This window comes from Lissotriton vulgaris, chromosome 5 (genome assembly GCF_964263255.1).
Source record: "Lissotriton vulgaris chromosome 5, aLisVul1.2, whole genome shotgun sequence".
Lineage (NCBI taxonomy): Eukaryota > Metazoa > Chordata > Amphibia > Caudata > Salamandridae > Lissotriton > Lissotriton vulgaris.
In genome coordinates, this window is record NC_141693.1 from 194,731,830 (window position 1) to 194,749,091 (window position 17,262).

The window sequence follows — 17,262 nt, forward strand, 5'->3', positions numbered from 1 at the left end:
AAAAAAAAACACCTATGCATGTTAGACAAAATGAAAAGCTGCCATTTGCCACTGTTGGACTTGTAATTAACTTTAGTCACCTTGAACCAAGGCACTCTCCTTCGTTTACAGCCTCAAAGAAATAGTCAGAGACGGAACTGCTCTAAAACAGCTTGCTTAATCAATAAAGGTCCACCTCACGTGGAGTTGGTATGTATCCTGATGTTCGTGGAATACACACTCTGTGTTAAAATACCCCTCACACACCAAAAGGGCCCTTGGTGTCATGCTTCATCATCGGGGTCTTCCCGCCCCGCTGCGGGACGGGGCAGTGCTGCGACAAGCGACTACGCTGGAGCACCTTTTTAGTGTGGGTGCTATGTGAGTGAATGGGAGTGAGTGTCAGTAGGGTCAGTGTTGTGAGTAAGTGGTATTTAAAAAATACCTGGCCTAGTGGTAGAAAAAACTATTTAATAGACACTGGCTGGTATTGTTAAAAAAGTGATTCGGAGAGGTAAAGCAAGTTAATGGGCTTACTCTCCTGTGCGGGTCAACATGTTTCGGGGCGCTAATCCCCTTCGTCAGGACCAGGGTTGGATCCCCCTGTCACTCACTCATGTTATTCCACAAAAGATAAAGGGTGTATGTACAAAGGAAAGTGATGATGTACTATTTATCAATGTGTAAAGATAATTTTATATTTACACGTGTCCCTGGCTATGTCAGTATTTCTGATGTAATAAGCCTGAAACAACAAGAGAACGCGGTTATTAATGCGCGGATCCCAATGCGCTGACATCATGGTCACCTGTAAGGGAGAAAGAAATTGAAGGACTGCACACACATATATATAGACATATTTGCTGCCTATATCTGATGAATCCGGTGGTGTTTTCAGTGGGGTAACATAAGGTGCTATACAATATCTTAATAAGCCACACATTCACTAGAACACACACACAGTCTGTTAGCTTGGGATACAGCATGTATTCTGACGGTGATACATACTTATGGAGATTGGAATCAGTGCCCCATGAGCCAAGTCTGGACAAAGGGTAATGGAGGTCCATCTGTAAGGTGGGAGAGCAAAAGAAAGGGAAAAAGAAAATGTTTTCTTGTCCCATATATTTTCGCCCTCCTAATGCTGGTAGTTTTTGCAGTGAGTCGCAGTTGTGGGCTGCTGACTATGTGTCCCAATCGGCTATGCCGTACTTAATCAATCCCCAGCACGTCGGTGCTTCCTCCTTCGTCCGTGGCTTCCGTGGTTGTGAAAAGCCATGGTCGGGTGGGGTTCTTTTATAGTAGCGATAATTGGGTAATTACTTGTTAAATTGGCGTACTCGTTTCAGGTGTGTCCTTAATGGATCTCAATCCTAGGTTACTAAGTCGGCCATTGTTAAATGGTTATTCAATGCCCGTTCATTAGTATAGCTTTAAGTACGAATTGTCTGCTCGATTATTGTTTGGATATTGCTGCGGAGTATAGGGGCGTAGTCTTAGATGGGGTAAACATACGCGAGGCGAAGATGCTCCTGCGTGTGTGCGGGCTCTGAACGAGGGAGCTGATCCGGTCGCGCATGCACGGAGATTGGTGTCCCAGCGCGCATGTGCGAGTTACGGAGTGGGTGCTGATCCGTGTGCACATGCGCGGAGATGAATATCTCGGCGCGTATGTGCAAGAAGGGGCCATGGATCCCGGGATGCTCCTGGGAAAAGGAGGTCCAGCAATTAAATTAAATAAAGTAATAATTTAAAACCGGCACTCATGTTTAATCCTTGTCTGATGTATTGGAACTGATTTTATAAAGGGGGATATTTTTATTATTGTAAGTGATTATGACGTTGTTATCTCTGTGGAGAAGGAATTTTGTCCAGGGGAAGAAGATAAATTCTAGCAATCAGATGAATTTATGTGAAGAAAGAATTTAATCCTGGGGAGGAAGATGAATTCTAAGCAATCAGATTGTGTGGCCACAGGGACTGAGTTATTGTTTTTCGCACATATCAAGTATGACATACCGTACAACCCTTTGGTTGGGTAGGGTTACGTTTTAAGTTGGGACCATAGTATTTCATCATTCAGGCCTGTCTGGTGGGTACCTAGCCGATACACCCAACGTTGCTCTTTAGAAAAAAGGTCTTTGTCATTCTTGAAAGCTTCTATCACTGTCCATTTCAGATTGTGAACACTGTGTCCCATCGTTGCATAGTGCGTTGCCATTTTTGTCGTTGTTTTTTTACAACGCACATTACTGCGGTGTTCGCCCATACGAACTTTCACTGGCCTTGTGGTCATGCCCACATATTCTTTTTTGCAGGGGCAAGTGATCAGGTAGACCACGTTGTGGCTATTACAGTTGGTGAAGGAACGTTGTTCCCATGTGGACTGATTGGAAAAAGTGATCTTGCGACTTTTTTGCGTATATTCACAGGATGCGCAAGTGCCGCAAGGAAAATGTCCACTGACTGCTGTTAATTTTGGAGGGTCATTGTTGCCAATGTTCCTTGGTCTTGTGTGGACCAAGAGATCTTTTAAATTTTTACCTCGTCTATGTGAGAACATGGGTTTCGGGAAATTCAGTTTGCCGCAGTTAAGTATTTTCCAGTGTTTATTCACAATTTTTGTGATGCGATTCGAATTTGTATTGTATGTTGTGACACAGATGGGGCGTGAATCTGGTTCTCTTATCTGTGTAGGTTCTAGAAGGGCCTCTCTGTTGTTATTCCGGGCTCTCTTTTTTCCTTTGTTTACAACAGTTTTCGGGTAGTTCCTGTCTAGTAGTTTGCACTCCAAGTCAGCTGCTTGGGTTTTGAAATCTTTGATATTACTGCAGTTGCGCCGCAAACGGAGAAATTGTCCATAAGGTAGATTATCGCGCAAATGCCGCGGATGAAAGCTGCTATAAAGTAGCAAGCTATTCTTAGCAGTGGGTTTGAAGTGGGTGCATGTTTCCAACTTCCCGTCAATGGGATAGATGTATAGTAGCAAGCTATTCTTAGCAGTGGGTTTGAAGTGGGTGCATGTTTCCAACTTCCCGTCAATGGGATAGATGTTTAAATCTAGGAACACAAGGTTCTCCTTTGAGACTGTATGAGTGAATTTGAGAAAACAATCCTGTTGATTAAGCCAGGTCATGAAAAAGTTGACTGAATCTTAGTCTCCCCTCCAAATCACTAGCACATCGTCAATGTACCTTTTCCATGTTATAACATGGTTTCTGTAGGGATTAACATCATTGAGAATTTTAGTTGTTTCAGGGTGGTGCGCGTACAGACTGGCTAGACTAGGAGCACACGTGCTCCCCATGCTCGTGCCGTGTTTCTGTAGGTAGTATGTGCTCTCATATTGAAAAAAGTTCTTTTTTAGTGATAGGGAGATGCATTCAAGTACCATTTGTCTCGGTGTGTGGTATTCCCAAGGTGTGGAAAAAAGGACTTTTATTATTATTTCCAAAGTTTCTTGGTGAGGGAGGCTATTGTAGAGGCTTTCTACATCTAAGCCTAAAAGAAGATCTTGTTCAGGATCAAAAGGTGCATCCTTAAACAATTAATCCGCGCATTAATAACCGCGTTCTCTTGTTGTTTCAGGCTTATTACATCAGAAATACTGACATAGCCAGGGACACGTGTAAATATAAAATTATCTTTACACATTGATAAATAGTACATCATCACTTTCCTTTGTACATACACCCTTTATCTTTTGTGGAATAACATGAGTGAGTGACAGGGGGATCCAACCCTGGTCCTGACGAAGGGGATTAGCGCCCCAAAACATGTTGACCCGCACAGGAGAGTAAGCCCATTAACTTGCTTTACCTCTCCGAATCACTTTTTTAACAATACCAGCCAGTGTCTATTAAATAGTTTTTTCTACCACTAGGCCAGGTATTTTTTAAACACCACTAACTCACAACACTGACCCTACTGACACTCACTCCCATTCAATCACATAGCACCCACACTAAAAAGGTGCTCCAGCGTAGTCGCTTGTCGCAGCACTGCCCCGTCCCGCAGCGGGGCGGGAAGACCCCGATGATGAAGCATGACACCAAGGGCTCTTTTGGTGTGTGAGGGGTATTTTAACACAGAGTGTGTATTCCACGAACATCAGGATACATACCAACTCCACGTGAGGTGGACCTTTGTTGATTAACTATACTTTCAGGAGAGGAGGATAGGCCCACCCCGGTGCCGCCAAGCACCACCTCTTCACTCCCCCCATTGATATTTTTTACTAAAACAGCTTGCACCAGACCAATCAAACAACTTACTATAAATCAAACACTTATGAGATGGAGTTCCCAAGGTTCTCTACTAGCAGCACTACTGTTCCTCACATGTATTCAAACACTGGAGAAGAACATGAAAGATCTGGACATAAATCTCATACAATACACCAAAATCTACATCCAAATAATCCAGGCATCAGACGCCATATCCTGGATTAAACTCATCGTTAAAACTCGAAATTAAAATGCAAGCAGACACAATGTGTAAATTCCTCTTCCTCTCGGCAATCCATATATCTCAGCTAAATGCCACCCGGCTTAATGTTCTACAAAAACTTAAGCTGGTATAGCACATCAGGATTCTATTTAGATGTGGAAAAATCTGCAATTAAAACTACTCAGGCACAGTAAATCAATCATTACAAAAGAGGACCTCATAAACTAAGGGGCTTCTTCTAGTCTGAGGTTTTGTTTATTAATATACATCTAAAACTGTCAGCTGGGGATTTTGTCAGCCATGCTATTTTGAAGGAACATCTTGTTCATCATGGTAGATATTTCAATGATGCAAGCAGGTGGATTTCCTGTTGGATTTGCATTTTCTGGTGGATAGAGTTGATTCCACCTCATAAACATAGTCCAATGTTTAGTACTATCAAGGAGGACAATGAAAGGTGAGTCTGAAATGGTCTCCCTAAAAAGTGAACGCCACCTCTTAGGGAAGGACTTGATGCAGCGTCTCCTCTATCCATCAACAAATGCAAATTCGACAGGACACTCACCCACTTGCATCATTGGGATATTTCCCAAGATGAACAAAAATGTTCCGTTAAAATAGCACGACTGACCTAAAGTCCACCATCAATTTAGCCCAAGCTGACCTTCTTAGCCATATTTTAGTAAATAATACCACAGGCTAAAGGTCCTTGGTTCAGAACCAGTCCCACTCACAACATAGCTTTCTCATGTGTATCCAAAATAATCTGTACCTCAGTACCCTCAGAGATAAGACAGATACCATGTATTTTTACACTTCAGCACTTCCCGAAAAAAGCGCACACCCATTAAACAAGCACCTAGAGCAGACTAATACCTAATATACACCTAGCACAATGACTGACTGCAAGGTGACTCACTTCTACATGTGGATTCATGATACTCAAGAACTAAGGCTCCCTGCGGCAGGACTGACTTCTACATGTCTATTCAGGCTTCTCAGGCTTCTCAGGCAATAAGAGGAGACATGTGTATTCTAGCTACTCAAGCACTAAGGCTTCCTGTAAGGGGGACTGACTTCTACATGTGTATTCTTGCTACTCAAGCACTAAGGCTCCTTGCGTGGGGGGGGACTGACTTTTACATGTGTATTCTTGCTACTCAAGCACTAAGGCTCCCTTCGTGGGGGGGCGGACTTCTACATGTGTATTCTTGATAATCAAGCACTAAGGCTCCCTGCGTTGACTGACTTCTACATGTGTATTCTTGCTACTCAAGCACTATGGCTCCCTGCATGAGGGGGATTGACTTCTACATGTGTATTCTTGCTACTCAAGCACTAGGGCTTTTTGCTGGGGACTGACTTCTACATGTGTATTCTTGCTACTCAAGCACTATGGCTCCCTACGTGGGGGGACTGACTTCTACATTTGTATTCTTGCTACTCAAGCACTATGGCTCCGTAAGTGGGGGGACTGACTTCTACATTTGTATTCTTGCTACTCAAGCACTATGGCTCCCTAAGTGGGGGGACTGACTTCTACATGTGTATTCTTGCTACTCAAGCAGAAAGGCTCATTGCAGGAGGACTGATACATGTGTATTCAGGCTCTTCGGGGAATAAGAGGTGACTGTTCTACATATGTATTCTTGCTACTCAAGCACTAAGGCTGTTTGCTGGGGGACTGACTTCTACATGTGTATTCTTGCTACTCAAGCAGAAAGGCTCATTGCAGGAGGACTGATACATGTGTATTCAGGCTCTTCGGGGAATAAGAGGTGACTGTTCTACATATGTATTCTTGCTACTCAAGCACTAAGGCTGTTTGCTGGGGGACTGACTTCTACATGTGTATTCTTGCTACTCAAGCAGAAAGGCTCATTGCAGGAGGACTAATACATGTGTATTCAGGCTCTTCGGGGAATAAGAGGTGACTGTTCTACATATGTATTCTTGCTACTCAAGCACTAAGGCTGTTTGCGGGGGGACTGACTTCTACATGTGTATTCTTGCTACTCAAGCAGTATGGCTCCCTGTGTGTTGGGGGGGGGGGGGGGGGGCTGACTTTTACATGTGTATTACTACTACTCAAGTGCTAAGGTTCCTTGGGGGGGACTGACTTCTACAAGTGTATTCTTGCTACTCAAGCACTAAGGCTCCTTCCGGGGGGACTGACATCTACATATGTAGTCTTGTTACTCAAGCTCTAAGGCTGCCTGCGGGGGACTGACTTTTACATGTGTATTCAGGCTCCTCACAGAATAAGGGGCATTTGGAGTTCTTGGCTTCGTGATATGACTGTCCTACTGTTTGGCTGCTAATAGACGGTCCCTGCAGTGTTCTTTTATTCAGCCCACACACTTGTATTTAAAAAAAATTACTTGCTTATTTTTGCACATTCTATCCCTTTCAGGGGCTGATACTTAAACTACTGCTGTTTCACTCACTTCCTGGTTACCTGCGGTGCCACGAGGAACCGCCATCTGGGGAGTTGGCATTCTAGCTCCTCTGGCACACGGGCTATTTGAACGCACGCTGCATGGAGGTGAGCGCTTTAGGGGTTCTTGGCTTCGTGATATGAATTTCATACTGTTTGGCTGCCAATAGGCGGTCCCTGCAGTGGTCTTTTATTCTGCCCACATACTTGTATTTTAAAAATGTTTATTTGGCTATTTTTGCACATTCTATACCTTTCGGGGGCTGATACTTAAACTGCAGCTGTTTCATTCACTTCCTGGTTACCTGCGGTGCCATGAGGAACCGCCATCTTGGGGAGCTGGCGGTCTAGCTCCTCTGGCACACGGGCTATTTGAATGCATGCTGCACGTAAGCGCAGCGGATGCGCGCAGCGGGCGCACCAAAGGCGTGCCTAAGGCGCGCCCGTCAGCGTCACGGAAGTGGCCAGCGCCAGCCATGCTGCCCAGGAGCCCTTTGCTACCAGACGAAGCTTCACAGCGGCTGCTTTACGGGCCCTTGACCGCATTCCCCACTGCCGGTTTGGGAACTTGGATGGGGCTGGGGTTCCAAAGGAGGGTTGCCAATCATGTGGGTATAAGCTGTCTCAGGGCCCTGCTTTGCCGGATAATAAGGGTACCCCTACTGGCCAGTTGGCCAGGCCCTCTATTATTACGGCTGCCTCTATTAATGCTCACTCTATTAGGAAACACCATGCTGAAGTCTTTGAGCTCTTAGAGTACAATTCACTTGATATGCTGTTTGTAACTGAAACCTGGCTGGATTCCTCCTCAGATCCAATTGTAACCCTTGCTACACCTATGGGCTACAAGATCTCCAGAGCTGATCGGTCAGAGGGGAGAGGGGGCGGCGTTGCCATTTTTTATAAAAATATGTGGGATCTCCGCAGGTGAGACACCATGCTGTGGGGCGGATGCAAGGTCCTTGATTTCAGTATCCGTTTCTCGGCCCATTTCTCACTAGGAGGCTCTTTGATCTATAGGCCCAGTGGGAACTTTTCTCCAGGTTTGGGGAGATGCTGTTATCACTAGGGCACTTAAATTCACTCATTATATGGTCATGGGAGACCTTAACATCCATCTGGATCCAGCAGGTAGCAAGGATACATGCAACTGGCTGGATATGTTACATTTGGTTAACCTGGACCAGCAGGTCTGCCTTCCCACTCACCAAGCTGGACATATACTCAACCCCATTTGCACCAACTTACCTATTTTATTAGACAACCCCTGCCCGGTCACATGGTCAGACCATTTTATAACTCACTTCTCGTGGGTGGTGTCGAATGTTGAACCTTTACGGCACTCTGGCTATAAATCAGCCTATGGCAAAATTGATCCTGGTGAACTTAATACAGCTTTGGTAGCTTCTAGACATAGCCTGGGGGGGGAGTTAGAGGAACGCTTGGTGCGGCTTTATAGCTGGGTATCCAATGCGGTAGCTAGGGTGGCCCTTTGTCGCCCAACTAGGTTGGCTAGGGAGTGTCACCCTCCAAGCCCTGGTTTAACCCTACCCTTAAAGCCTTGAAGCATGATTGTAAGACCCTGGAGCGGGCATGGTGGAGGAGTGGCTATTGCCCGGCAGACAAGCAGAAGCTCAGAGATAAGCAAAAATGATACAATGCAGCTATTACGCTGGCTAAAGTGCAATTCTACTCGGCCCATACTGAATTAGCCAGTAACAACTCTAAGTACATTTTTGCTTTTGTCCAGAGCTTCACGTCTCCGGTGACCCAAACAAGTGTGTCTTCATCTTCACCTTCTTGGTGCAACACTCTCTCCTGCAGCTTCAGGGATAAGGTTAGGGCTATCCAAGTGGCATTCACTTCCCGTGAGATCATTATGGAGATACCTCTGGAGTGTCATCTGGTCGGTCCAGCCAACTCCTGGTCCGTATTTAACCCAGTCGACCCACTGGATTGCCTCAAAATCCTTAAGAGTCTAAAGTCAGGCTCCCCCTCGGACCCTTGTCCGGTGAGGACACTGGCTGTAGTTGCTGAGGTCGTAAACACAGAGGTGAATACCATCATTAATATGTTCCTTCAGAAAGGAGTGGTACCACAGGCTTGGAAGGAGTCGAAGATACTCCCTCTTCTAAAAAAGCTGTTGGGCCCCCTTTGCCCTGGGAACTACCGGCCTATCTCCCTCCTTCCTGCTTTGGCGAAGGTGTGTGAGAAGGTGGTCAATAAACAGCTGACGGACTTTGTGGAAAGGGAGATGCTTATGCACCCTGCCAATCAGGATTCCGGGCATCCCATAGCACAGAAACAGTGTTGGTGGAGGTGGCGGAGGCCATTCGGGAGTGCTTGGACGCCGGCGGGATAGCGGCATTAATTTTGCTCGACCTCTCGGCTGCGTTCGATACGGTCCCGCACTCACTCCTCCTGTCATGTCTTGCTAAGATTGGTCTGTCGGGCGCCATGTGGGGCTGTTTTTTGTCCTTTCTGGAAGGGCGGGTCGAGCAGATCTGGATTCCACCGCCCGCCTCCTCCCCTCAGCCGGTAACAACAGGTGTCCCCCAGGGTTCCTCCCTTAACCCCTTTCCTTTTAACATCTATGTTAGTCCGCTGATATATTTGGCGGGGGAGCTGGGGGCTAAGGTGATGGCATATGCAGACGACACACAGCTGCTTTTTACCTGGGACAAAGATGCGGATTCTGTACTACTGGTCCAACACTGTCTGTCTTCCATCTTCAGGTGGCTGGCAGAGGCACAGCTTAAGTGTAATGAAGAGAAGTCAGATGTCCTGCTATTTGGCAAATTCCTCCTTAATTTTAGAGAGCAGCTCTGGCCTCCTGAGTATCCATCACCTACTTCATCAGGGAAACCAGCAAAAAACTACTTGGGGGTCTGGTTTGATGAAGATCTTTCCTTGAATTGATTGAATGGCGATTTATATTGCGCATAACAATAACCCGCAGGTATCAAGGCGCCTAACAAAAATCATCGGAGAATAATCAAAAAAGGAGACAGGAAACCTTACGTGTATGCTTGCTGGAAGAGAAGAGTTTTTAGAGCAGCGCGGAAGTGCTGTAAAGACGGGAGAGATCTCAGGTCCAGGGGAAGGTCATTCCACCACTTAGGAGCAAGAGTGGAAAAGCCTCTGCCACCCCATTTGACTCTTCGTACACGGGGGGCTGTCAGACGCAATTTCCCGGAGGAACGCAAGTTCCTTCCGGGGATATAGTGGGAAATGATGGACCCAATTCCTATGTCGCTGTTTTTGGCAATGGCTCTGTAGGTCATGCATAGAACTTTGAACCGGATTCGGTGTTCTACCGGCAGCCAATGCAGCGTTTTCCTGGCTGCAGTGGCCAAAGAGCATCTGGGGATATCCAAGACAAATCTGGCTATGGCGTTTTGGACTACCTGTAAGCGCTGCAGCTGGCCTTTGTTAAGCCCAGCATACAGTGCATTACAGTAGTCCAAACGCGAGCCGATGAGTGCAACAGCAATTTGTTTTCTTGCCTGCAAGGAGAGATATTTCCTGATCCTTCGTAGGGTGTGAATCAAACCCCAACAGGTGGAGACGGTTCTGCTCACCTGACTGCCTAAGTCAAGGGCGGGGTCTATCAGCACCCCGAGGTTCTTGGCGGATGTTGTAGGGGAAGGGCATGTTCCTAGTGAGTCAGGCCACCAATTGGCTGACCAGATGTTTTCTGTCCCCCCGAACACCATCACCTCAGTCTTCTCCCCGTTCAGTTTTAGAGAGTTCTGAATCATCCAATGACCAACCGCCTCCATACAAGATCTAAACTTGGAGGCGATTAGTTCATCTGAGTGGGGAAGAGAGACGAGGATTTGAGTGTCGTCTGCGTAAGAGACTACCTCCATCCCGAACGATCTTATTAATTTGGCAAGTGGGGTAACATAGATATTAAAAAGGGTCGGGCTAAGTGCTGACCCTTGAGGGACCCCACATAGCACTGGTCGGGATGGAGATAGGAACTCCCCCAGCTTGACTCTTTGTTCCCTCCCCGTGAGGAAGGAGGTCAAAAGATCCAGAGCTGCGTTCTTCACCCCCACCTCCCTCAGCCGAGATGTATGGACTGAGGGGGAGAGGGTATCGAAAGCCGCGGTTAGATCGAGCAGGACCAGGAGAGAGGTCTGGCCCTCATCTACTGTCGTGCGGATCTTATCGAGCACGATGGTGAGGGCTGACTCGGTGCTAAATTCTCTCCTAAATCCATGCTGGGAGGGGTCTAGGCATTCAGAGCTTTCCTTCTCGATGCATATCAAGAAGCTGGCTGGATGTTGTTTTGGCCTGCTCAAAAAAACTCTTAGAAGATTTTTTTCCCCTCCTTCCTCAGGCAGCGAGGAAAACGGTTATCTGTGCGCTGATTCTGTCACGGCTGGACTATGCCAATGCCTTTACGCTGGTATTCCTGGGTACCTGCTGAAAAAGTTGCAGGTGGTTCAAAATAAGGCAGCCAGACTTTTATTAGGCATTTCGGCTAGGAACAGTGTCTGTCAACAGCTGTGTTCTCTCCACTCTCTCCTCATGGTGGATAGAGTGAAATTTAAATCATGGACTCTGGCCCACTGTGCTATTCGCGGTTGTGGCCCTCTCTACCTGCAGAGACATTTTCTTTTTATATTCCTGCACGCCCTCTGCGGTCCTCGTCTCTTTGTTATGCTCAGGTCCCTCGCTTTAAGTTCCAGAGAATAAGGGGCAGCTCCTTCACGGTGAAGGCGTTGGCTGTTTGGAATGCCCTTACCCTTGCCCTACGTTCCACCCCCGCTAGGCCCCATGCCGGGACACTCATGAGTAGCTGTGAGTGTTACAAAGTTATATAAATAAATAAATTAATAATAATAAATTAGAGGAGACTGCTCTACATGAGTACTCTTGCTACTCAATCACTAAGGCTCCCTACGAGGGTACTGGGGCTCCTCAGGGAATAAGAGGAGACTGTTCTACATGTGTATTCATGCCCCTTGAGTGCCAAGGCTTCCTACGAGGCGACTGACTTCCATGTGTATATTCTTGCTTCTAGGTAAGTGACTTCTCCATGTGTATTCTTGCTCCTCAAGAACTAAGACCCCCTGTGGGGAGACTGACTTCCACATTCGTATTCTTGCTCCTCAGGCAGTGGACTCCCTGTGATGAGACTGACCCCCCCCCCCTCCCACCTCCCTTATGTTTTATTTCTGTGTTTTTGTATACCACTCCTTCTACAGCCTTCTGCTACCCTGTTGAATTGCGGTCCGCAATGAATAATTTTTCATACATAAATTATATGACTAGACAATTGTGTGGACTCACATAGCGCTTCTAATTAGGGAACCTATTAAGTAAACAATGAAACCAGACCTCTAACCTACTGGCAGCCATAGGTACATTTTTGAATGCCAGGTTGAAAATTGCAGATCACGAGTTCGATTAATTAGAATCTTTCAATGTATTACATGTTCTGGCCTGTTGGGTCCTTTTTTTTCTTTTTTTAAGGTTAACACATTTTTGAAAAAAGTTATTTTAAGAGACAAGAAAATCGTTTTCTCCATACAGGATTTGCAAACAACGCCCCTTAATTCACAAAAGGAGTCTATTTGACATATCGTTCTGCATTAGCAAAATATTACGCAAAAATAAGAACACAAAAATGACAAACCCTAAAACGTAAATAAGATCAAATGACCAGTATCTAAAAGTACACCAACTAAACCACAATAATAATGGAAGTTTTCAAGTCCTTGCAAAAAATGCTTTAAGGAAGTACCACATGGAGAGAATAGGGATGGGCAAAGTTTTTGTTACCCGAGCAAAGTATTTCATAGTTCCGAATGACTGGCCTTCGCGTAGTTCTCAGAGTTTCCAAATTTCCCTTCTCATGTGCCTGAGCTTGTGAGTGCGAGCAGGTGCTGAAAATGGGTGTGCCTTTATGCGAGTCTAGTGAAACTGTGTCACTCTGGAATCTTGCGAGGGTTATGCGAGTGTCTGTCTTGCGCACCTTTTCCTCGGAGGTGACTCACACTCTTGAGAGGAAAGGTACGTTCCAGTACACCCAGGGACGTCAAATGACACTCGCATACAAAAATCTTGAAAATAGCAAATGTACAGTATTAAAGTTTTGCAAAAGTTCAGGTTTTCATACGAAAGATCAAGTCAAGTAGAACTTTGCAACCTTTCCAGTTTTTTAAAACATTTTTGCGAAAAATATATGAAGGCCAGAAGGAAAAAAAACTTCAGACATTCCTAAATGGCAGAGAGACCCAAGATGGCATCACCAGACAATAAAAGGCTTTATTTGAAATTCAGAAGTTTGGTGAATGGGAAATTTTCCAGCGATTGAGTCAAGAGGTTAGACATCTTGGTTGACACGTTGAACCGGTTTGGAACTGGCAAGTCCCTCGGACTGGGAAAGAGTGATTATTACATTTGCCCTAGGAAACACACCAGCCTGCAAAACCTGTATATACTGCTGACTTTTAGAAAGATTTGATGGTTGAACTATTCCAATAAATCCACCGTCAGTTACTCCATTGTTCTAAAAACTGGTTGCGACATTTTGCGAATAGCTACAAGAAAAGAAAGCAGTTAGACCTTATAATATGACAGGGCTTTACCTCCAGAATAGGGTAGAGTTTCTCATCTTTAACGCATATTCCAAGATACCTGAAGAAAAAAAAATGTATACGAAATTAGTTTTATTTTTACACTCTACAGTCCACATTTACCGCCTTTGTGTTGCATTGAAGTCTGTCAAAAGTGCAACCAGGGTGTGAATGGCTGAGCAACCAACTTGCTGAGAAACCATGTTTGACAGTGAGAGTCTTCAGCAGTACAGCATTTTACTATAATAATGGGGCACATGCTCCCCATAAACGAGACAAGCATTTTGAAGAATCTCGACAACAGGATATACCCCATCCCAAATACCAAAACATTGGATCAGTTCCTCGATTCAAAAGGAAGGTACAAATGTAACTAAGTTACTACAATAAGATTTTGTAAAAATGTTTACAGTATGTTGCATTTCATTTTTTAAAATATTTAAATGCATGCCTCTACATTAGCAGCAAACCATTGTTAAGGTAGCAATTACCTGAGCACAATATGGATTCCTCTGGGTCGTCCTGGACCATCAGCTTGGTCTCTTGGCCTTCAAAAAGCCCTCTTGGTAGTGAGACAGGAGATGTGTCATGGGGATTACCGCTCACTGTCATTCTAAGACCTCAGCCCAAGAGACAAAGCTAAATAACCTAAGCATTGTTGCACCTCTGGGCTACCCGCTGAAGCACAGGTTAGAGCATGGCGGTAGAAGGCATTTACTCACGTTGAGTTCGCTTAGATATTTCTGTCTAACATCAAGGGGGATAAGGTATGATTTGACTCTAGTGTGTAAGTTCATATGAAGTGAGGTGCCATGGCTATGGGTTACCCACTTTTTATCACTAGATCATTCCCAGCAAGCAGCAGTCTTTCCTGTGGTGGCACAGGATGGCTGGTGCTGGGACAAGCCCCTTAGAGCATTGGAACATGAGTTTTAGATTTTTTTGTTGCCCCTTTTGTGCCTCTTCTTCTAGGTCAAGGGGACTCGCAAACATTTTCCCAGTGGTCTGTTGGGTGCCCGAGGCCCACATTGATGCCAGCAAGATGATGGTTGGGTAGCGTAGTGTGAATATAAAGGAGGCAAAGCATGTACATGGTGTGGACAGTGAGTGGTAGAGTTATTCAGAAGCTTTCATTCCACACTCAACTCACAATTAAGCGCCTAGTAAATAGAGCCATAGATTTTGCAATACTGTGTTATGCTGTATCGGAGTTGCTATTCCTCTACCATACCTTGGGGCAACCCTTTTCTGCTTCTTATTGCTACCTTTGGCTAGTCAAGTGTGGAAAGAAAATAATTTGATTTATTGAACTGGGGTAAAATAGAATTATAGGCTTGACAGTCTCCTTATGCATGACGTCTTTTATCTGTAAAGCATCAGAGTGTTTAGAAACAGGCTCAGTAAAGGTAGTGAGTGCTATAAAAAGTCCACAGTATGTCAAGCAGACAGCCCATCACTGATTTCACTTGTCACTTTATCTCACCTAAATTTCACAAGAGTCACCTTTTTTGTTTTGCCGCAATTCAATTGTGCTTGTGACAGCCATATTTAACTTTCTTGTAAATAAGAAAAGAGTAAATTAAGACTCTGCTTTTCCAACTCATGTTCTTTTTTGTGTGTTCTTATCACATATGTGTTCTCTTGAAATTATCTGTTGAATGAATATTTAAAATATTTGGGCGCTATTGTATTGATTACACAGAGCACAGCAATTGTATCACCCAACAGAACCAATTGTTTATTATAGTACCCTTTACCCAGCTTCTGAGGGACACCGGGCTACCCCATTATCTTTAATGGTCTTGACACACTAATGGCATAGTTGTGAGGGTGGGGGTGAATTAATATTTATAAGTTCATGTTTGAAACTATAACTTTTAATAAATTAATCTCAATGTAGTGATATCATTTGATGTACAAAGTTGAAAGGCTTCTGTACGGTAAAGAAACAGACTTTTTTTATTTTGAAAAGATGTTATCATATTTTTACATTTTGGTAACAAGATGGCTTTGCAAATAAAGATGTTCCTAAAGATAAGGGGTGTAGGACACCTTCTTTTCTTCTTTTACTTTTCTTCAGTTAACGTGTAAATAAATAAATGCTCATTTGTTTAACATCTTGCTGAATGTTAGTGCTCAATCACGTAAACAACATATCAGCGCTGCTGTTCATCAGGGACAAAAACAACAGTTGATGGACAGAATGCAGAACATTGTCATACATTCACCCCAATACAGAGATCTGGGCCTAAATCCATCATTTTTTTTCACTCCACAACACCCCAGTTCAGACACGGCCATATGGAAATCAGCCTTGACCCTGTGCCTCATGGGAACAGTACAGCCCGAACTGCCAAGCCATGTCTTTTCTGGACCGCAATCAAGCATCCTAGGACCGGTTTCTGGCAATCAGCCGTCTTCAGCCAGGATAGCTCAACTCCAGTGGTGTGGAGAGCATGGGACTCACTTCTGAGCATACCCATCCCACTCGGGGTGACAAATGCAAAAAAACAGTTGATGGACAGAATGCAGAACAATGTCATACATTCACCCCAGTACAGAGACCTGCATTCTGTCCATTAATTGTTGTCTTTGCATTTGTCACCCGAGTGGGATGGGTATGCTCAGACATGAGTCCCATGCTCTCCACACCACTGGAGTCAAGCTATCCTGGCTGAAGACGGCTGATAGCCAGAAACCGGTCCTAGGATGCTTGATTCCGGTCCAGGAAAGACATGGCTTGGCAGTTCGGGCTGGACTGTTCCCATGAGGCACAGGGTCAAGGCTGATTTGTATATGGCCATGTCTGAATTGGGGTGGTGTGGAGTGCAAAAAAACGAAAAACCCAGATCTCTGTACTGGGGTGAATGTATGACATTGTTCTGCATTCTGTCCATCAATTGTTGTTTTTGCAGTGTTGGACCTGGGCCTCTTGGCAGGGTCATCCCTAAACTTTGTGCCTTCCTCCAATACTCTCTCTGACCTATTTTGTTTGGTTTAATGACTCTGGGCACTTTACCACTGCTGACCAGTGCTAAAGTGCATATGCTCTCCCTACTGTAAATTGTACATGTGATTGATGTCCATGATTGGTGCATTGGATTTACTGTTAGTCCCTAGTAAAGCGCACTAGGAGTGCCAGGGCTTGTAGATGCCGATACTGCTAGTGGGCCTGCAGCGCTGGTTGCGCCACTCACAGAAGCAGCCTTAAGATGTGTCTGGGGTCTGCCACCGCAGACCCCGCGTGCAGTCTCGTACTGTCATGCCGGCTGGGCGAGTGCACCCACTCGCCAGCCCCTGAACCTTCCCTTGACTGCATATTAGTCACCCCTATGGTAGGCCTGCGGGCAGGGTGCATTGTAGGTGTAAGGTAGGACAAGCCCTGATGTGTGTGGCATGTCCTAGTAGTGACTTACAACTAAATTCGTATTTCACTATTGAAGGCTACCTGCTCCCGTTAGGCCAGAATGAGCTGCTGGAGTTATTACACCCTATAACCCCAGCAGGCTCAGGGAGCATGGTAGAGAGTCGTGTTTAGTATGCCTGAACTCAGGATGATGAAATAATTCTTTTAGTAAAGTTTATTTTAGTATCCTGTGTTTGCAAATGCTACTTTTAGAAAGTTAGCATTTGCTTGCCTAACCATTTTAGCCCGCCTCTGCTGGTATGTGTATCTGACTGTCTGGGACGTGTGAGTGACAGGGCTGGGGGATGACAGGTGGTGAATGCACAGATTACACCTTAGTGGGAGGTAGGAGTGGCTCTTGACTCTAGATCTTGCTGTGCTCTGCCACTACAATGCTG

The 17,262-nt window shown here is 45.2% G+C and overlaps 1 protein-coding gene across 1 annotated transcript in view; it reads right to left on the bottom strand.

Moving 5' to 3' along the window:
- The window catches only part of LOC147710458 (dual specificity testis-specific protein kinase 1-like), a 413,858-nt gene that overhangs the window by 99,187 nt on the left and 297,409 nt on the right, over positions 1–17,262 (bottom strand). The window contains exon 4 of the mRNA XM_086921146.1: positions 13,471–13,519. Within this exon, the coding sequence (XP_086777272.1) occupies positions 13,471–13,519 (49 nt within the window). The remainder of the gene's footprint in view (positions 1–13,470; positions 13,520–17,262) is intronic.